This window comes from Mustela nivalis, assembly GCF_964662115.1.
Source record: "Mustela nivalis genome assembly, chromosome: 7".
Classification (NCBI taxonomy): Eukaryota; Metazoa; Chordata; class Mammalia; order Carnivora; family Mustelidae; genus Mustela; species Mustela nivalis.
Genome location: NC_139026.1, coordinates 37,317,088 through 37,339,688, shown reverse-complemented (window position 1 = coordinate 37,339,688; position 22,601 = coordinate 37,317,088). Strand labels below are relative to the sequence as shown.

The window sequence follows — 22,601 nt, the reverse complement described above, 5'->3', positions numbered from 1 at the left end:
TTATTTTTTTATTTAAAAAGATAATTTTTAAAAATTTTTTTAAAATAAACATATAATGTATTATTAGCCCCAGGGGTACAGGTCTGTGAATCGCCAGGTTTGCACACTTCACAGCACTCACTGTTTTATTATTTTTTAAAGATTGGTTTGAGAGAGACAGAAAGAGAGAGTGAGTGTGAGGATGGGGAGGGGCAGAAGGACAGAGCCGGAGAATCTCAAACAGACTCCACACTGGGCACAGAGCCCGATGCTGTGCTCCATCTCACAACACTGAGATCATGACCTGAGCAGAAACCAAGAATCAGAGGCTTAACAGACTGTGTCACCCAGGCACCCCTACACCCTTTTTTTAAATGAACTTAAAAGTTATTTGATAATGAAGACAATACTTCCAGTCTGGTGTCTAATACTTTTACTTCCCAGCAGCATAATACCACTTTGGTCAGGTTGAACCACTGCACAGTTTTGCAGCTCTTTCAGAAAAATAAAGAAAACAATTGGAAAGACACGATCACATGCAACGGTGAGAAAATAGTACTATTGCCCGATCTTTCCCTGGAAATGTGGAATATCCTTGGTTCAGCTTCACACTGTGTGTTTATTAGAAGCCCTTACAGCAAGGGATTTTGTTTGTTTCTTGTAGCACCAGATAGACACAGTGGCTAACACATAATTCTGAAAAGTCATTGACATATTTATCACACGTCAAAATTTTTCGGAACCTGCACTTTATCCATGTCCCTGGCTTGACATGTTCTTCTCGAGAGTAAGCTGTTAATGTAAGATTGAGTTCTCAGTCTGCTTCTGCCTCTGATGGACTGTTGACCTTAATACTGAGCTAGCTATCTTTTTGTTTACTACTTTACAACTTCAAAGGACTTTTATATACAGTGACTCATTTAATGACCCGTTTATTTTAATGTAATGGCATCCCCCAAACCACAAATCATGGTTAGACACATGAACTCTTATGTTACACTGCATGGGTTCAGATCCCCATTTCTTCTGCTAGCTGTGTGACCTGGACAAGTCGCATACCTGTGACTCAGTTTTCTTACCTATAAAATGAAACCTACTAGAGTTGTTGAAGGGATTCAGTGGTACAGCCCATGGAAAGTACCAAGCACAGCAGAACCTAGTAATAGCTAAGTATTATGAATAAATTATTACTTACCTACCTTGCTGGGATCTAACTATGGTATCTGGGCAAGGTGAGTAGTATTTTTGAGTGTTGCTTTTAGAAAAGCAAGCTCGCATAAAATATGAGCAGGGGGTCTTTCATGATTTCCATGAGCCAGGGATTTTATGTCAGCTGTGAAGAGGGAGATGGACAGTAAACCCTAGCTATCACCAGAGGAACGTGGAGTTCCTCACAGTAAGCCCCAGGAGGGCACTATGTCTGTCTTGTTTGCCATTGTATTTCTAGAACCTACCATGTACTCGGTGCACAGGAAATATTTGTTAAATGAATAAATACATGGAAAAGGCTTAGTAGCTGTGATTCATCTTTAGGTCACGTATAGTCTAGAAATCGAATGGGAAAGAAGTGATCTTTTGAAAGCAGAAGAAGATTTAGAGATGTGTCCCCAATTACTATGAACTCCTCAGAGAGAAGTTATCAGAAAATATGAAAGGTGATATTAATCATGTGCTTGATGTCATGACTTTTCTTCCTTTTTTAAAAATTGAAACAGAATATTTTATAAAACTCATAAATGGAGTTCTATGTTTTTTAATCGCCCTTACAAAATAACTCAGGGAGCTTTCATAAAGAACTAGAAAGGCTGAGCTTTCTTCATTGTTAAAAACTTAATCCCCAAACACTATCCCTCATCTAAATGGCCTCAAATCCTTGAAGGTTTCAAGTAATTGATTCCAAATTCAATCTATCTGAAAAGTATTTATTTATGAAAAGAGTCAATTCTGGTTCTATGAAATTCAGAAATTACAGTGCCAATTGCTGTATGCTGGTGAAATTTTTCACATTATCTGAAGGCAAGATTCGTTTGTCTATCGACCTAAACCCAATCTTCCATTCATTCAACAAACACCATTTGAGCACCTATCATGTGGCAGGCCCCCACCGGATGTCAGGTCTACAAAGCCGGCACAGACCTTCTTCTCGTGGAGTTTATGATCCAGAGAGGGCCACGTTGGGTAGGACTGCCCCAAGTTTGGGGAGCTATTGCCTAACGTTGGCTTCCCTAAGTCTTCAGAGCATTGATTTCTACTTCACAGCTCTATCGAAAGCTGGTCTTATTAACAGGCTGTCTGTATAATAAACACAAACCAGCTAAAAGATGAGAAATTCAGGCATTATTCACCCATTCACAGATACCTATAGACGTTTAAGATAACGTAGACAAAATCTCCCAGCGTCTTGGAGTCCTATGGGCACAGCTGAGTAAAACGAGCTGGGATCACATCCGTTCGATTTGTCGCGGTTGAGAACCGCATTTGTAAATTGATGTAATTAATCCATCTCTAGCCAAGTTTGTCCGAGACAGCCTTGATTTCTTAAAAAGCCCCTGAAAGCTAGATTTTACATTTAGATTTTAGCATTGTCTTAAAAGATAGGGGTAGTTCACAGACAGAGAGAATTCCCCATTGATTACATGATTGAGGAAGCACAAAAGTCTGTTACTTTTCCAAAAGTCAATTGTAATTTAAGCTCATTATCTCCCGGCGGATGTTCTATTTCAAATGGCAACAGAATCAAAATGGAAATGCCCCCAATGGAGAGGTTCAGGTATTCTTTTTACTAAACTATGCTCTGTGTACTGGCCTTCAAAATCACAGCAGGAAAGAGTTTAGCAAAATCTGGCCACCGACCTGACCAAAGGAAAGAACTCAAAGTCACCAGGATCATGGAAGACTAGTAGTACCAGATCTCCCCCCTAACTTTGAATATCTAATTATGAGACTCAAGAGTGACATTCACATAAGAGCAACCTGATATGTCCTTAATATGATTTTGGACACATCAGTGGCTCTACCAGGATCATTAATAATAAAGAACATTAGAACATTAGTACAAGTGGTAGTAAATTTTTTCCCTTTCCCTCTGGCTTCGGTGAAACGTAGAGAACCACACAGGGGCCTCTCTAAGTCTTAGGAACAGAAACTTTTGATTAAAACTTTAAGAGAAGGTTTATATTTCAATGACCAGATTTTACTGAAAACAAAACAAAACCCAAACCTGGCCATTTGGTCATTTGTATGTAGGACCACTGTGACATGTAATCTGTCTTTAGATGCCTTTGGTGTGATGGTTCGCCCCTTCACTTTGACAAAGGACTTGGCATACATTTATTAGCATTTAACATTATGCAAGTGAAGCATAACATACAAAGACATCTAGAAAACACAAATGTAAGGTATCGGTTCATTTGATAGCTGCTTCTATAACACCATGACAGTATATATTGATGGAAAAACATATGATCATTTCATATCAACCATACGCTTACGGTTAAATGAAAACAAACCTTAAGCTCCAAATTTACACAAGGCATTGAAATGTGTTGAAATGACCATTTTCTCATTACAAGGGTGCAATGATTTCCCTTTATGAGAATCTGTGGCATCGTCTGAATAGCTTTTATACTTCTTTGTTAAATGATAACTAAAATATATGTTTTATTAAATTTTTCTTATAAAAATGAGAACTACCTCTTTCAAACTGAGTAATACTCGCACGTAGTCTCCATTCACTCCCTTTAGTCATGCTTATCTCTTTTGTAAACCTATTTTACATAACATTCAAGGTCCGCCCTCCCCTTGCCCTCCCTCCCCTCCCCCACCCCAGTTTTCTCCAGTAAAAAATGATATGTTCACAGGAAGGTTGTTGAAATTGGTGTAGCTCCTAGTTTCCTCGCTCTTTGCTCTCTGCTGGGTGATGTGTTGCGAAGAACAGGCAGAACTGGTACTGACAATACTACCCCTTGGCAGGGCAAAAGAAAATGTGTGGTTCTATTTTATTCTGACTGGTTTTATCTTGTTTTCAAGCAATAGCTCTTGAACAGAGTTTCATCGATTTCTAATTTGGGGGACTATCTGAAATGTAAACTCTAGGTTGGGGAATCAATTTCTGCATTTGAGAAAAGGGAACATCCAAACATTTGCCTCAGTTCCAATGCTCTTTCTAGAATGTTTCAGCTGAAACATTTATTCTTTTTTCTGGTACATTTTGTGCCTAAGTTATTTAAGTGCCTAAATGATTATTGCTTCCTATTCATTCCATTGAGTAAAGTCAATTTATGTGCTTCGATTTATCATAACTCAAAAGGGATGATCTGTATAGGGGGCTCCTAATAGATCATTTTCCAGCAACTGATACTTCCTGAAAGATGGTTTCTCCTTGTCTATTTCCCTACATGAATATGTGTAATGAACGAGGCATTTTTTTCCCTCTAGAAGGAACAGCTTCTTTTCATTTACAATATTATATCCTGGTTTACAGCTGCATAATTTTAAAAGGAGTAATACTTTTGGTCTTAGATTGCCAAAAATGTCCAGTTTATCTTTGGGGAAACTGATCTAAACATTGTGTGAAATATGTATTTGTGTGTGTGTGTGTGAGTGTGTGTGTATGAACACATATCATAATTGAGCTTTGTAAAGCTCTCAGCTTTAAAATATTAAATAAATTTCTATAACGATGTATCGGTGTAGGTAGAAAGAGTTTAGATTTCTCCAGAGTTTATCAATCAAAAAATATAAAACTTAACCAAAAGCTAGGTCTGTTGCTAGTGTTCTCTTACCAGATTTGTAACATTTGGTAAGAGAAGACCTCAGTTCGTAGCAAATACACTCTGATAATATATATTGTGTGGAATAAATATACATTATATCCTGTTAGAATCAATAATCATAGATAAAAGCAATACTTAAATTTAAAAAAAAAATACCCTATGAGAGTTCTCTTCCTTTGCCTCTAGTAAACCAAAAGTTGGGCAAAAATTGTTGCACTCCATTAATGCATAATTAAATTCATGGAGACAGAAAATAAAAAGCCAGTTGCTTCTAGAACCTGAATAGAGTATCAATAGCATAACTTGCCATTTTGAAGGGGGGGGGTGTGGATAAATGCTAAATTTGCAATTAACTGGAATTCTATTTCGGACAATTCAGCAATATGGATGTGGACAAGGTCAGGGTATGGGTACCCTGCGTAGGTTTCTTGTAAGTGATAACAACCTTGAACTGATACAGTTTGAAATACAGCCTAAAGAGGGATTCGTTCATCTCTGGAAAAGCTATAGCCCAAAGATTCACTTTGTCTTGGCCTGGTGATTTATCAGAAAGTCATTGACTTGACTCTTCTTGTACTACTTCAGTCTGCAGACTGGAAAACCTCTCCCTTTACACACTGAGAATTCCCACTGCAGCGAATGGAAGGTCTGTGTGTGTAAAGAGTGTGTGAGCAGTGGGATTCAGCCCCCGAGAAAGACGGTGTCGAGTCGCCTTGGTAAAGAATTCATACACCCCGTGTTCACCGCTTCTTGACAGGTATAATTATCAATGTGGTCTCTTCCTTTTACTATGTGCTGGGATTCGGAAGCCCGGTTTCGAATTTGTGACTATCGGATCTTCGATCAGGTGGCTTCTCTTTAAGGACCTGAAAGAGGGGGGAAGCGCGAAGGGAAGCCAGTGATGAGTATTCATTTGTCAACGACAATATGCTAAAAATATCAAAAGAGCGTGCACTATGCGAGAACAGCAAGAATTATTTTAGGCCCTGTCACTCATGCACAATCTTCCAAATACTAAAAAAAAAAAAGTTGCTTGATGTTTGCCAAGGAAGTCATTATCAAACGAGGATGGAAAAGACACAGTTGTTCCCCCAAATGAAACACAGAACACCAGTCGGGAAGCATTTCAAAAGCCCAACATTTCTGCTTCCCAGTTCCGGATGCCTCTCTCTCTTCTTCACGAAGGTGAAGCCTAGCTAACCTTTACAGTGTGATTACAGGGCGATTAGTAGTGCTCTGGTTGGGGTACCACCAGCAGAGCCTCCCACTGACAAGTGGGAAACACCAGCCTCCCCTGCTCTGAAGCAGATTCACAGGCCCGTTTCTTCTCCCACAAGGTCAGCCTGACACCAAGTTGAACGCCGTGGGCAGCCGCCCACATGCTCGGACCCCGAGAAGCAGCCTCATGGGAACACTCTCCCCGAGGCCAGTAACTGTTCCCCCACTATGGGATCATTTCAGAGACAACAGTGCTTTCCGATCTCTGTTTCTAAAGCTGCAGATATTTTTTATGCCCATGAATGTCAAGCATGCTACACAAAATGGATTTTTACAAATTGTGGCCGGCCTCGTAATCTGCCTACTTTGCATCAGCCCCCTGCCCCCCCACTCCCCCCCACTCAGCGCTGGCAGGCCTTCAGTAGATGTGCCTGGAAGCGCTTGAGTGGGGCTTCCAAAGCCCTGCACAAGGCCATTGTGCTTCTTCAGGACCCCTACTACAATAGGACACCTACTCCAACTGAGTGCTCACTAATTGTCACATATTTTGTTAAAAGTTCTACATATTTTTTTTCTTAATCTCCATAACAGACCATTTCACAGAATCTTCTGTTGAATAACTTCTTATAGGTCCCCGGGGTGGGCAAGGGACAGAGATCTAGAAACTGAATTTTTAACAAATTAATTTATTATATAGTACATGTCGCAAGGGAACAGGACTCAGAACAGGTGAATTTTAGTAACAGTCTTGGGTCTTTTCACCTTTCCAGAGAGTGGGGAGGGAGTAGGCCTGAGAGACATGCCAGCAGCTAAGAGATCACCGGGCATCCAAAATGTGGGTCACTGAAACACCCACTGGGAAGAACCATCTGCACCAAATGTTCCCATTATTTCTCTCATTGCTTTGATTTGTAATTCAAAGGATCACTGGTTTTTTTTTTTACTTGTTTAAATAAAAGCCTTTTTTTTCCCATATTGATGTAAATTTTATCACTCTGATTGCTTTGCTAACTTTTTTTAATTTTTTAAAGATTTTATTTATTTATTTGAGAGAGAAAGAGACCACAAAAAGGGACCACAAGCAGGGGGGAGTGGGAGAGGGAGAAGTAGGCTTCCCACGGAGCAGGGAGCCAGACCTGGGGCTGGATCCCAGGACCCTGAGATCATGACCTGAGCCGAAGGCAGACACTTAACGACGGAGCCCCCCCAGATGCCCCCTTTGCTAACTTTTAAATGAGCCATTGTGGTAGGCACATTAATGGACCCTAAATCTATCCACATCCTAATCCCTGGCATTAGATCCCACGTTAAAGGGAGATTAAAGTTGTAGATGGAATTAAGGTTGCTAAACAGCTGATGTTAAAACAGGGAGAGGATCCTGGATTGTCCAGGTAGGATCTGTAATCAACATTAAAAGTGGATGGTGGAGAGAGGAGGAGCCAACGGAGGGGATGTGATGTGGAAGCAGATGTCAGAGCAAGGTGAGGGCTCAACCACGCTTGCTGGTTGTGAAGATGGAGAAAGGACCACAAGGCAAGGGATTGAGAGAGTGTCTAGAAGCTAGGAAAGGCAAGGAAATGAATTTTCTCCTTGGAGCCTCCTAAAGCCCAGAGAGACTGTGCTCGACTTCAGTCCTAAAGAATTACGGGATAATAAATTTGTGTTCCTTTGCACCACCAAATTTGTGGCAATTTTTCTAAGGCAGCAGTTAAGAAAGGAAGACAGCTGACTTGATGGGAGTACTCTGAAGTAAGGGGTAAATGGTAAGAATGAGTTGGATGACTCTAAGTAGCGTAAGGAATCCCTGGAAAGCTCGTGTGACCACGTCCTGTGACAAGGGATGGGGGAATGTAAGGGCGGGTGCCATTGAAGAAAACAGAAGCATAGCATGGTGATGTAGAGAAAGAGGCTTTGAAGCCCGTGTTTCTGGGTTCGAATCATGGCCCTATCACTTATAAGCTATGAACTGTGGTATAGATTTTTAAAAAATCCTATATGCCTCAGTTTCTCCCTTTAAAATGAGATTCAAAATAGTACCTCCTACTCATAAGATTGTTGTGAAGATTAAGTACTTGAACATGGATGAAGCAATTAGAAGAGGCTTTCGGCACACCCTGACTGCTTGATAAATGTTACTTGGCATTACGATGATTATTGCTATTATTCTGGCTTTCTGCTTGGTGAACTCTGAGTTCTTTGGATTCGATTTTATCAGAGTCATCCTTTGAGGCTGGTTTCCTCAATTCTGCAGTGGGTCTCTGGATCGGACTAGCAGGACGGTGGCTGGGGCCCTGGTCGTGGGAGGTGAGACGGTCAGTAGCAGACAAGGGAAGGAGAGTGGAGGCCTGACAGGTGGTGAGGCCACTGGTAAGCTCTAGCTATTTGTAAATCTGTTAAGATCCAGCCTGGTTTCAAATGCAGGGAATTCTCCACTGTCAACCCAGCAATAGGAGGTCAGAGAAATTGGAGAATCTTTCAGTCTTGACTTCCTCAGAATGTTGACAACTCAAGAAGGATTCCTCTTCCTCCTTTTACTCTTTGTGAATCTGAGTGAAACAGAGATGTCTATAAAACGATGCTTTAAAAAATGAGGTGCTTAAGGCTGAGTAAATGTACTTCTCTTTGCCAAGAAAGTGGGGGTAGCATAAAAATAGCTTTATTCCTCTTCTCTGTTTAGGTTTCTATAATTCGGTTGTATAGTGATCATCTCTATTGCCTTTTAGAAAATGTAATCTACTCCTGATTATGAAACATGGAAGTTAGGGGGAAAGACAAGTGAGTTTTATTTCAGGGGAATTTGAAATTATAAGTGGGCAACAGAGATAGTCTCCACATACCACTTGCATTCAGCCTGTTTTCCATTTGTATGCACTACTTAGCATTACTTAATAAATTACACTATTTTAGATTTTTAAAAATTCCTAATTTAGAGAAGAGAAATTGTGTTTTGCTTGATAAACAATAAGACTATCTCACAAGTATGTTGCTTTATTTGGTCTTTGCGTGACTTGTCAAACTTAAAAAAAAAAAAAAAATCAGAGATCGGTTCAAAGTAAATTAGTCAAATTAGCTTCAAATTTCTTCCCCAAAGCAACCATAGTATGAGTTAGGAAGTGTAACAAATCCCATTTAATCCTTAAAAATTTAATTAATTAAGAGTTGAGCAAGAGCTAAGGCAGGTCTCTTTGGCTGAATTCACCATAAAATCCATGGGTGACACTACTCGGTACCACTTCGCTCCTACTTAAAGTGGCCGCTACCATTTCACCTCAAGGGGCCACGAGCGTGTGCGCAGCAAGGGCTGTCCTGGCAGGCATAAATGTAAATTTCACGTTCATTTAAATAGAACTTTCCCGTAGCCTCTACAAGAGAAAAAGAGTTTGTAAATGTCTTTTATTAAAAATGTTAGTCTTTGGCAACGCGACAATAGGAAATTCTGAAGTGATTTAATGAAGACTGATGGAGCGGAGAAAGGAAATGGGGTGCACGGCCCAGCCTACAGTCGTGGCCAAGCTGTATCCTTCCAAAGATGACTGAATAGATAGAACAGTGGAAGCTTTTAGTAAGACCTCAGGAGTCTGAACGGCAACATATTTCTTTTAAAACACTGTAGAATAATTTCACTGTGGGCCCGTGTGGCAAATCAATTAGGAAAATGGTGTAAGTCCACATTACTGAGGAGGGAAGAAAAAAAAAATGAGTTAGTGGAAAGAGTTCCACGTTTGACTAAAGAATCGTGGATGGAGGGGCACCTGGGTGGCTCAGTGGTTAAGCCGCTGCCTTTGGCTCAGGTCATGATCTCGGGGTCCTGGGATCGAGCCCCACATCGGGCTCTCTGCTCAGCAGGGAGCCTGCTTCCTCCTCTCTCTCTGCCTGCCTCTCTGCCTGCTTGTGATCTCTCTCTGTCAAATAAATAAATAAAATCTTAAAAAAAAATAATAAAAAAAAAGAATTGTGGATGGATATTAGGAGAAAAAGACCTTTGAAGGGATTCTGACACTACCGGGCGAGGTGAAGTGCCTTTGTATACGCAATGGATTAGAGAGGAAAATGACGTGGGCAAACTGCCTTGTACACATGCACCCTTATCCCCCCATCCCAACCCTGTCATCCTGGTCCAACCACTGCGTCTGTTGCCTGGACTGCTCTGTAACAGCCTTCTAATTAGTCGCTGCTCTCGCTCTTACCTTGCAATCATCCGTTTTCCTCAGAACAGCACGAGTGATCTTTTTAAATACATGATCTTTGCCTGAAACATTTAGTGGCTTCCACCGCAATAAAATCTAACTTCCCTCCGTGATTTAAAAAGCTTTCTGTGACCCGGCCCCGATCTACCTCTCTGTCCTTACTCATTATTTCCTAACTAACTACCCCAGCTTTCTTTCTATTCCTCAAACATCAAATAGCCCATGTCTCTCTTAGAGCCAGGCACTGGCTAACTCCTTTCCTTCTTATGCTCATTTCTGGCTTCTCCTCAGTATTCAACCTCAGAATAAAAGTTCTCTCCTTTGAGACGTCTCCCCTGATCACCTAATAGAAGGTTGTCCCCTAGCCAGTGTCTATCAAAGCATTCTACTTGAACTCTCTGAAGTACTGGCCCCCATAGGCTATTTTCATTTACCTGGATATTAACTATCTCCTCCAACCAGAAGGTAAGCATCATGATGCAAGGACTTTGCTTTGCTCAGGCTGTTTCTACAGCCCATTGAACAGTGTCAAGCCCCGGGCAGTACCAAATAAATACTTGTCGCTAAATAAATGTAGTTTTTAGAGTGAACGTTAGGTTGGGCGCCTGGATGGCTCAGTTGGTTAAGCAACTGCCTTCGGCTCAGGTCACCGTTACAGGGTCCTGGGATGGAGTCCTATATCGGCCTCCTTGCTCAGCAGGGAGCCTGCTTCTCCCTCTGCCCACTGCTCCCCCTGCTTGTGCTCTGTCCCCACCCCCCCTTTGACAAATAAACTCTTAAAAAAAAATTAGAGTGAATGGAAGGTGATTTTTAGTTGAAGTCACCAAACTATGGGATATATACCATAAAACCTACAAGCTTTGAAAGAAACTTAGACTGCTGAATTCTCAGCCATGTCTGAGGACAAATCCTGTAGTCTTTACACTTCCTCATGTAGCTTCTCCTTTTTGTGTGAGTCACAAACCATTGAAAGTCACATGTCATATCCAATGTTTCTGGTTGTTCCAATAGTAGTCTGATAAAATGCCTACTGCCATTTTCCCAAGAACTCTGGACCTCCCTTCAAAATCACATTTGCAGACATCATAGTGGAGAGGTGTGTTATGCTATTAACTATCCTTCCAAAGGAGAGCAAGGACAATTTATAGAAATCCAGACTATCTGATGTTGGCAGATGAAATGGCCTGCAACAGCAAAAAGGAAAATAATTCTACACTCCTTGAAAGTGTGGTTGTGAGGGCTCCACAAAGCCACTGCAACTTCATATCATTCATCTAAAAAATGGGGTTTTAGCGATACTTACCTGGAAGGATTTTTCTGAGGATAAGGAATAACATAGGTGAAAAGCCTAGCACATAGGAAGCACTTCAAAGACGGGGATTCTTACTCTTTACATTTTTTCCCCCTTAATGTTCTTAAAAGCATATCGCAAGACCTGACTAAGAAATTTTGTAACAGTGGTATTTAGAAAAAGGCACCCACACTGGCAGGTCTCCCCATCATTCTTCACCATGGAGTAGTTTTCCAGGAATTTCTATCAGTATTCTAAAGGGATCTTCCCAGGATCCGCACTATATGGTTGGTAAGTCTGTACACTGTGCAAAGGCAACTGGCCAAGAGGGTGAGTGGGGGGCTGGAACCCAGCCCGCACTCTTGTCATTGAGCGTGCCCAGGGACCTGGGTTGCCCAGAGGCCGCATTTCCCTCATGTGTACAGAGGCGTCCTAGAGAGTCTCCACCTGGCCCTCCCAAGTATATTATTTTCCAAAATATCTTACATTGGCATAACACGGCTGAATGGCCTATAAAACGTCAGCGACTATCTTGTTAACATTTTCTGAGGTCTTCATTGTTTTTATTTGCTTGAGTGATTCAGGGGCGAGGGGGGGGGGTGTTGTTAAATCTAATGCTTCTGTCCCAGTGGTCTCAGAAACAATACGTAGGAAAGCCCTCCGCACACTCGTCTGTGTCAGGGACCTCGCGGGTGTGTGAAGAAGGCGCTTCTCACCTAGGACATGTGGTTCTGCTGTGTCTGCTGCTGCTGCTGCTGCTGTTGCTGCTGCTGAATGAGCTGCTGCTGCTGCTGCCGGCGCCGGGCCGTGCGGAGCTTCTCGAAGCGCGCCTCCATCTCTTCCAGGACTTTGGGGGTGTAGCGGACCACCAGCTTGACGCTGTCTTTAGCAGCCTTGAGCAGCTCCACCGCTTTCTCGTGGTGCTCCCCTTCCACGCTCTGAAAAGACAGGGGCAGCGCTTAAAAGGGCGAGCTCGCGCCCTCTTCTCCCTGCGAGACCCACCTGCGATTTGGGTCTCCTTCAAATCCCGGTTTGACAGGTCAAGAAGGCACGGCAGATGGGGCGCGCTGCTAGGACTGTTGTTATTTACTGCGTTTGTGGTCGAAGGAGAGGCAGGTGAGGGCGCACTAGGGTACAGGACGGATTGAATGGGGGTTCAGCTTTGGAGGGTGAGAAGCCACCAAGACCTAAGAGACCTCGCTAACGTTGAGCGTGGGATTTCTAAAGTTCAGCTGGAAGAGGAAATGCACTGGACTGGTCAAGGAAATTCTGAAAGAATTTAAGAAAAAATAATACGAAGAGGAACTTTCGCTATCAGAGACTGATGTGGTTGGGAATCTATCTCGATTAAAGCAGTGTTTATTGTTGTAGTGACAGACAGAACACGGAGTCTAGAAGCGGATCCATCATGCCTAAAACTTTGTTATATGATAAATGGGGGATTTAGACCAAAGGGGGAAAGGACAGCTAAATAATGATGCTGAAACAAATCATTAAATGACAGAAAATAATGTAGAGCCCGATCTCCTAGACTATGCTAAACATAACCAAATAAAAATTTACATGGAAAAATAAAACCATAAAACAACTAAAATGAAGCAGAGCTGAAACGTTCATCTGGCAATGGAGAAAGAATGCTTAGGTAAAAATGCCAGGAGGGGGGGGAATCACAAAATCAGATTTACAAATTGTAAGTTTCTATATCTCATATACAATAAAAGGGCTAAATAACAAACAAGAAAAAATATTCTCAGTATATGACAATTTGTTCATATTCTTACCATGAAGAGGCAGGTGAGAGTGCACTAGGGTACATAAAGTCCTAAGCAAGATGGGCTCATGAACTCAGGGACAAATAATTAAAATAAAACAAAACAAAATAACAACAACAACAAAATAACACCCTATGAAAGGATGTTAAAGCTCCCTTGCAATGAAAGAAGTACAGATGAAAAAAAAAATACTTCATTTATAACTCTAATTTTAAAATGGTGAATATGTATTTTTTAAAATCGGGTGTATTTGCAAGGACCGAGGGAAATGGGACTGTCATTCAAGGCTAGTAACTTAACACAAACTGACAGGATTTTTCCAGAGGGCATTATTGTTATGCATCAAATAAGCCCTTTATAAAGAATAGTTTATTTTCAGAAAAACTTACTAAGGATATAATCAGATATGCACACATACCTATAAGGTAGGGATGATGAAGCAGAAAGCAAAAAATAAATCACTTCTTGGCTTTTGAGTTCCAAGTCTTGTAGACATCATGGTATAGATAATAGTTGGGAAACTATGTTTTTACTACTTGTACTACAAGTAGGTACAAAGAGGTTTCTATTCCCAAACCTTCTAAAGAGTCTCCAGGTTGGGATTAGGGAGAGGCAAAACAGAAGAAAGCTGTCATCAGACATTGCAGGGCCGCAAGAAAAGGAGATAATCTTCCCTGTGAGCTGATCCTTGGGGCAGATAACCTAACCCACATTTATAGATCAAAGTGCATAGGTCTTTTTGACTTGCTTCCTAGATAAAGCTCCCAGAAAAAAAAAAAAAAAAAAAAAAGTCTGCATGAGGAGATAGGCTGAGAGAGTGTCAGAACACCCAAGAGTGGACTGAAGAGACTAGGAAGGCCACCCCAGGTTGGTTGAGATCACAATTTATAACCCAAGCAGAAAGGGGTCTAAAAATGGTATTATATTGAGCTACAAAAAAATAAAGTGAGTTGCATTTCAAGCACACTTCAGTTATATGTGTGGAGACTCATGATTGCCACATTATACAGATTTGGAGACAAGAGACCATGTTCCAATTTTATCACTTGCTTCATCAAGGTAGATGTGGACGGAGAAAAAGAAAGGGCTTTGAATTTAGCAATGAGGCAGCCATCATGGCGTGTAAGAATGCTGCTTCATCACATGTACGAAGCAGATACTAAGGATTTAAGAAACGACCATGATGAGCCCTGGAGATAATTTACAGAACCAGCCTTTCCCCAAGTCTGGAGAGCAAGGGTTTATAAACAGTGGTTGAGCAGAGTGAGTTTTTGCCTGTGGTTAAAGCCTAGGAAAATAGGCTTGTTCATTGATCAATTCATTCTCTTATTCATTCAATCATGGACTTGGTCCCTCAACAGATGCTTATTTAGCATTTATTCTAGGAGTTCTATTCTACTCAGTTCTTGGGAAGAACATTAAAGGATAGAGGAAAACTCTGACCACTTTGTACAATATCATCCCTGTTTTCAGTGTGCTCAAAATTTCTAATTTGCCTCAAAATGAATGGTTATGATGTGAAAAATCTTCAAAAGGAAATCTGGGCGATTTGATTGTTGACGCCCTTCTCTAATTTCTTTTTTAATATTAAAATGTATGTGTTCATGTATTTCAATAACATTGAAATTGGTTCAATTTCATTGGTTCACCCATTTTCTAGGCCAGATGATTAATCTCCAAACTCCCTTTTTGGCTTTTGTTCTGTTTGCTTTCATTTAATAGGGTTGCAAATTCTAGGCCAGACCTTTAGAGGCCCATTATCCCCGTGTAGGCACTATGCCTGCAATTTAGAGTTGCCCCGGGAGGGCTGTGGGGCTGATACATGGGGCTATCAAGCTCTCACCACAGGGACAGAGAACTGAGAGAAATATGGCTGGTATGCCATACTCAGTCCCACAGAACCCTCAAAGTTACCCTCTCCCAGCCCAACTTCTGTTCTCCCCCATACAGTTAGCGATTTATTAAAAACCAGACCATAGTCTTTGAATTTGGAATGTTTGCCCTGATGCTCTCTCTCTCTGACTCAGGCTCTCCTTCAGCTCACCAGCGATACCAGGTCTCCTGGTCTGACTCCACCTTCCACCTTGCTTTCTTCACCAGGGCACAGAACCTTCTGATGGGATCTGGGCAGAGGGTCGTACTTCTGCTTCCAAAAATGCTTGGTTCAAAGAGTCTGAAGTTTATAATTGAAGGGTACAAGAGAAACTAAGAGGTAACTCAGAGATTCGAAGAAATAGAAGTATGTTTGTAGAATGTACTATTTCAAACCCTCTTCAACCTTATTTTTTAATTATTTTCGGAAAAATGTCTCAACTCTTGTCTTAATGACTGATCTGGATTGCTTCTTCCACTGGCCTTTGCCTACTTTGCGGATGCTTTTCAGTGCAGATGCTTGCCTATTTAACCTATAATTTATCTCTTGAGTGCTTTTAGTCCCTTAGCTCAACTTATTAGAAGAATAAGGCTGTTTTCTCTTCTTTGCTTTCTTTCTTTCTTTTTTTTTCTTTCTTTCTTTCCTTCCTTCCTCCTCCCCTCTCTTTTCTTCCTTTCTTCCTCTCTCTCTCCTTCCTTGCTTCCTTCCTTCTCTCTCTTTTTTTATTTTTCTAAAGCTAGGAATGAAAAAGCAGATCACCTTCCCATGGAGGTCTCATCCATGCATAAAAAGCCACCAAACTATCTGCTCAGTGAGGGTATATGTGTTGATGTGCAAAAACTTGTTAATAGGTATTCCTTGAGCCCTGAAAGTACTTTTGGCTTCTCCTATTTCTCACTTTTAATGAAAGTGTGCCTTATTTTGAGCTAAGTATATAAAACATGCTTTTTGAAATGTAATCGTTCATTTGTTGACAATTGAACTGTTTCTGTCAAAGCTTTATGTATAAAAGCCATCCTGACCCAGAATTGTCCTTTGTGACACCTCGCTCTTGGAGCAGTCACTGAGACCCTGGGGCACCAGCTCGACACAGATGGGGAGAGTGTGGCCCTTCTGTACTTTGAAGAAACCTCGAGGGGCTTCCTGTTTTAAAGCAAAACCCCCTCTTGCAGTTAAAATTGGAAATTCTATATGATTGGATTTCATTCTCTTGCTTTAAGAGTTTTGGTGTACCTACTGCAATTTTAGGAACTCATAAGCAAGGATTCATTTAGTAAAGACATCTGGTGAAAGATGTTATTTAGAAGGCGAGGGGTGGTAGAGAAGGCATGGGGGAATAGTAGGTACCTAAGAAACATTTAGACTAAGGCGAATATGGTCCTGAAAAAGAAAAGGCCCTACAGAGAGATATTATCTGCCCCACAGTTACACATACTTTGGCCATAATCATTTACTGGAATGAATTAAAAGGCACTAGGAAGAACGGACATTTCTATCCTGAAAATACACATTTCTCCTGCTAAATCTTTTAAAAATATACATAGAAATCAGTATGAGAGAATTTTAATCATTTGTTATCACTTCCAAATGCACAAATACAAGCTAATAAAACATTAAATTGATATAAAACCATAATCCTATAATGTTACTATATAAGAGAAGATATTTCATTCAGGAAGCCGGGGGGGGGGGGCGGAAATAGCTCAGTAAAAACCAGTTGCATACTGGTTTCATCAGTAATCTCATGTAGCAGTAAGCTCAAGGAAGCTTTGAAGTTAGTTAATTTGATGAAAGTTTAATAAATCAGTGGCTGGTAAATGAACCAACTTAACAACATGGCTGGCTTCTGCTCTTTCAATAGCTTTGCTATTTCCACAGGTTGGGAGATAGCAAAATGGTTGCTAGTTCATGGTATGCTCAATTTCCTGGTTGATTAAGAATTCTGTCTAATAAAAGAGAACTTTGGATCACACTGCAGCCACTAATTTGCTCATGACTTGTGTTTCTTCCCTGTTGCACTAGGGAACCTCGTTGTTAAATTTTGACCCTGGCTGGCCCTCAGATAGAAGAGATGCCCGTCCTGGGGAAGAAGCTTGTTATCTGTGCATAATTAGCTGTCAGATGGTCCATGCCCAGGTCTTTATGTAGGTCTCACTCTGTGGGGACTACTTGAACATAATCCTGACAGAGTGTGCTGTTACAAAAGTTGCTTAAATACTTTTCCAGATAACCAAGTATTCACTCTACCTCTCTGTTACTCTAGGCATATCTGGAGACAGGGTAATATATGGGCTCCTACCATGACATCAGTCATTCCTTTGCATTAAGGGCCAAATGATCCAGGGAGTAAAATATATGAAGAGCACTGGGTCATAGGAATCAGGTAGCTCAGAAACTCAGAACATTACAGCTGTAAAGACCCTTAGAAACAATCTTCGTAATCTCCTTGTATCTAATCTTTGGTCTTGTTAACATCCATCACCAATTACAGTTACAAAATGCTTTTCTTGTGACGAGAACTACGAGAACTCTTAAGATCTACTTTGTTAACACTTTCAATTTTTATTAATACAGAATTATTAACTACAATACAGACGCAATACAGAATTATTAACTACAGTTGCCATGGTGTACACTATACCCTTCTGACTTACCTATATCTGGAAATCTGTGCCTTTTGTACAGAGATCGGTTTTTTGGGGTGATGTGAAAGAATAGGAAATAATGACAAGGGTGAGATTGGTCAATTCCTAGCTCTAAAGTGCATGAATTGTTTAGTGAAGGAGCAGCATGAGGGCTAGTGAGGGGCTCCCTGTGGGTTATGGTTCTCACGTTGGAAATGTTCCAATATAGTCAAAGACAGACCTACTCCTTTTCCACAAAGTTTCCAGTGACTGATCATTTTGTTCTTAGGATAGTTTTTCTTTTAGTCCATTAAGTCATTTTATTATTCTAAGAGTACATATGTCTATATATAAAAATAAGTGTGTGTGTGTGTGTGTGTGTGTGTGTGTGTACTCTGACATTTATTGAGCACTTACTAAGTGCAAAGCACTGCTAGCTACTTTCTGTGCATTATATCTAATCCTCATAACTCTATAAAAATTGGAATGAAATGCTTAAGAAATTTATCCTAGGCCTCCAGGTAGTATGTGGATCAGATTAAAATGAACTGAGATCTGTTTCCAGAGAATTAGACTCTTACTTACCAAATTCATAGCATTAAACAAGATATTAAAGAGAAAGTAAATATCATATGCGGGGGGCTATTCCCTATTTGTGGTTTTTTTAAAGAACAGTAGTTCTAAATCTGGATGTCCATAGGAATCAACTGAGGCATTTTTTTTTTTTTAAATATTAGAGGCCTGGCTGTATCTCAAACTTACCATATCCTCAGCAACATGACCTAGGAATATGTGACTTTATAAAACTCATACAGCCAGCCAACCAGGCACGGACACGTACATCAGTGTTTGGGCACAGTACTCTAGACTATAATTAACCCAAATAGTAAATAGTCAATTTCTCTGCTATGTTATTCTGGGAAAGAGAGCTGAGTGGGTTAGAAAATCTTGTAATTTTGCCATGGCGTAGCTCTAGAATCATCATTTTTGGTCACTGAGAATACCTTACACATATTAATTGGGTATTTAATTAAGAATGGAATATCTCTGCACTAGCTGCAGGACATATTCAGAAAAAACTTTTATGACTTTTTGATCCATTCCTTCCTTCAAATATGTTAATTTCCTGTTCTAAATGTATTCTCTTTTGCTGAAGAAAAGTGACAAGTGTATAAAAAGTATCACATTTATCCCTTGGAAAAAATATGCTAATATTCTCCCATAGTACTCTTTCCCTGCCTAAATGCTAATATCTATTTCAGTGCACTGTAATTTATCAGTTTACAATCATTCTGCTGTCACCAGACTGTCCAAGGGCAAGATGAGTCTTACTTATCTCTATGCCCAGCATCTATTGTGTGCCTTGTGTGTTCAATTAAGAGTCAATGAAAAAACCATCTTTCTCCCTTCTCCCCTCCCTCTCACCCTCCCCACTCATATACATATATACACACACACCACGTGTCTCATATATACGTATGACATGACACATGGCACATACATATAACGTGTGTGTGACATGAGTCATACATATACAAATGCTCACATATATACATATACCTATAGATACATGTATATACATATATGTATGTATGCATGTATATAACACTTTTCCTATTAAGCTAAGGAGTCAGTACTGCTTTGGTTTGAATTTGAACTTCTTCCCTTATCAGCTCAGACAAGATGGTTAGTACCTTCAAGCTTCAAGGTCTTCATCTGTAAAACTGGTATAGATTATCCACTCCTAAGGATCACTATAGGCATTGAACGTAACGTACACAAAGCCCCTGGAAAAGTATGTGACATTTAAAGAAGGTCCAAGAAATGCTAGCTCTTTGCGATAATCTTACTGTAGGGCTTCAGGTGCTTAAGGACGATAGCAACAACGAACTCTGATTCTGGAGTAAGTAGACGTTTCCTTTATATTATCTAGGGGCCAAGCCTGTTAAATAAATGAACAGTGGGTGGAGTTTGCTGGAAGGGCGTTTACAACTATTTAGGTAAATCAACTGCTTCTAATCACTGTCAAGTAATTGAGAAGCACCATTTCCATACATGCAATCGATATGGTAATTACAAATGATTATTATTTATTCATGAAAAACTATCCCTCTCAGTCCCTCCACTGTGTCCCACTTCGTTAAGGAGAAGAACAGTGGGCAAGAGATTTGCTTGATAGTAGCACACATTATGTGAACGAACTGGAGAGGGGAAAATCATTAACTGACCCAACACTACAAAAGAGTGGAGAGGTTGACAGGAGAAAAGCGTGTCTATAATTACACGTATTTTCATCCTGTGGGAGTAGTTATAAATATAAAAATTTCTGAACCATGACAGCAGAGAATGCAGAGCATTGCCAGGTGGCCCAGGAGGCAAAATACCTGGAGAGGGCAAAGCTTTAGAAGAAAAATCAGCACCAGAATACACCAGTCTAGCATTTGGGTGATCTCAGCCCACCTTTCAGATCTGGAGGCTAAGATGGAAAACAAATGCAGCTATGACACTTCAGTTGTAACGCTTTGTAGTAACTGCTCAACTCATGATGTTCTGGCTCCAAAGGAAGGGAAAAAATTCCTGATGCTTGTTCAGTTGAAGATTACACACACACACACACACACACACACACACACACACTACATAATACACACACATTCAATAAATATACGTACACACACATGCACATACACACAATAAATATGCACACATACACACACACACATCACCATCTTCAGTACAAATGTGAGCACTCGGGATCCGAAACAGAAGCCAGCTGCATGGGAGATCTTCCAACTGGTCTGTTCATTTCTGAGGAGTGAGTTTCAGCAAAAGTCGAGGTTACAGCGAACCCTTCCTAGTCATGATTGACCTGATTTGTGCTGCTAACATGCATGCTGTGTCCATCCACACTCTCCCAAGCCACAGACTCTGTGACACTAAAGCCCTGAGCTGCAGTGACTCTTGCCCACGTCTAGAAACAGTCGTGCAGTAAATGCTGATTTTCAACATCTGCTTCCGGGTGTGGTTTGCAAACCGGGAGGGGGGTCGGTGTGGAGGTGTGATAACCACCATTATCCCACATACCCCTCCCAAAACTGCCTTCTCCAAACTCCCCACTATTATACTCCACTGAAACACGCAAATATATCTCAGCCTTTCACATTTAGTGACTCTTCAGCAACTCACCAGACTGGCCTTGTGACAGGGCTGAAAGCCCAGGGACTGGAGTCAAGAAGATTGAGGCATGTTAAGAGCAGACAAATCACTGATGAAGAGTATGAGCCTTTGAAAATGCCCTTCCTCTCTGAGCCTCAACTCCTAGATAGAGACAATCCCTGGTTTGAGCACTCATGTCCCAGGAATTGCCTCCGTCCCCGTCCCCGGCAACCCGCGACAATTGTCACTCATTAAGATGCAGGAAGATGTTACCAAAATATACATAGTAACGCCTGGTACATCCTCTTTCTTTGGTAAATCTTTGGTTTTTAAAAAATATCAGCCGTCCTTGTGGAGTATGAATTTTCAGTGGACACGAGGGGAAGCAGTTTTGTCAAAGGACAGGTCCGCTGCATACCAAAGGCAGCATGAGGAAGGGAAAAGGAAGGAGAGATCTCACTTAAGAGAAAAGTTGGAAAGAGTAGGTGTTCTGGCGCCTCGGTCATTATTGCTCACTTTGCAATTCTGCCCAAAACCCGAAAAGCAGACTGAGTGGGATCCGCTGCTCCTGCAGAATCCTAAGCCCGGAGGGGGCTGGCTTTGACTTGTCAAACTAGGTTAGAAGGAGTACTCCGATTCAGTGGAGGTCTTTTAAATGTTGATGAGGTCGTGTTGCCTACCTTGACACTGGCTGAGATCCCTCAGGTCAAATTCCAAAGCCCACTCTTCTAACAGTCCCCACTGAATTTGAGGATGGCTGGGCTGTGATAGGGAGAAGGCCAATACTGGAAGGTTGTATGAAAGATGTTGCAGCTTATAAAAAAGGCTTCATCTCTAGGAGGCATAGGGGAATCCTATTTAACTAAGCACAGTGCACATCACCCTGTCTTCTCTCCCTGCAGTAACAACTGGGATTCTGTCAACCAGGATAGTGTGTTTGGTTTTGATTCCCTTCCCGCGTTTCGGCGTCTTAACTCTAGAGATCTCACAGAGACCACCGTATTCTAAGGGGTGTCAGAGAAAATAATAGGTTCCTGAAATTATTCAATCAAACCCCTCAAATGATACACTGTTAAATAATAATTTAACCAGTTTTAGAATCCTAGATGCCCAGGCAATTCATATAAAGCATTTGGGAGAAACATAAAAAACCTAGGCAGCTCTGAGTCCAGAGCTGTCAAATGTGGTGTTTTGATTTTTCTTTCTTTTTTTTTTTTTGTGAAGTGTAAAAAGCAGCAGGGGGACATTTATGTTGCTGTGTATCATGAATAATAAACATTAATAATAGCTATAATATTTAATTTAATTGTGGAGACTTAACATTACAGATGCCTTCTTGCAGAAGCAGCGAACATTTAAAGGCTATTTTGGGTTTACTGTCCAATATCTCTCTGGCTCTGCATACAAATGTCTTTTCCAATTAAAAGTACACCCAGAGAATATTCTTGGATTTGTCACCAGTGACTTAACACTAAGATTTTTCAGGTAGGTCCACAAAATAAAACTTATTTCCAATGCTTTAACTGGCTCTAACCTCCAAAGATTCTTTTCACCCTTCCTCTCTGGATCTTGCTGTCACTGGCCATGCAGTGGCCATACTAGACACTCTGGGAACATTTCTTGCATGCTCCCCTCAACCAATTAACCACCAAACTGATTGATATTCATTCCCCACTTACCATCTCATCTCTCCTCCCTCTTATTTCTTATGATATCTTGCCTGAAT

At 40.9% G+C, this 22,601-nt stretch overlaps 1 protein-coding gene across 3 annotated transcripts in view; it reads right to left on the bottom strand.

Moving 5' to 3' along the window:
* Positions 1-397: 397 nt before the first annotated feature.
* LIN7A (lin-7 homolog A, crumbs cell polarity complex component) overlaps positions 398-22,601 on the bottom strand; it is a 124,276-nt gene continuing 102,072 nt past the window's right edge. For all 3 annotated transcript variants that reach the window (XM_082742785.1, XM_082742784.1, XM_082742786.1), the window contains 2 exons: positions 12,167-12,388; positions 398-5,620 (listed from right to left, as the gene is read on the bottom strand). In XM_082742785.1, coding sequence (XP_082598911.1) covers positions 12,167-12,388 — 222 coding nt within the window. In that variant the 3' untranslated portion in view covers positions 398-5,620. The remainder of the gene's footprint in view (positions 5,621-12,166; positions 12,389-22,601) is intronic.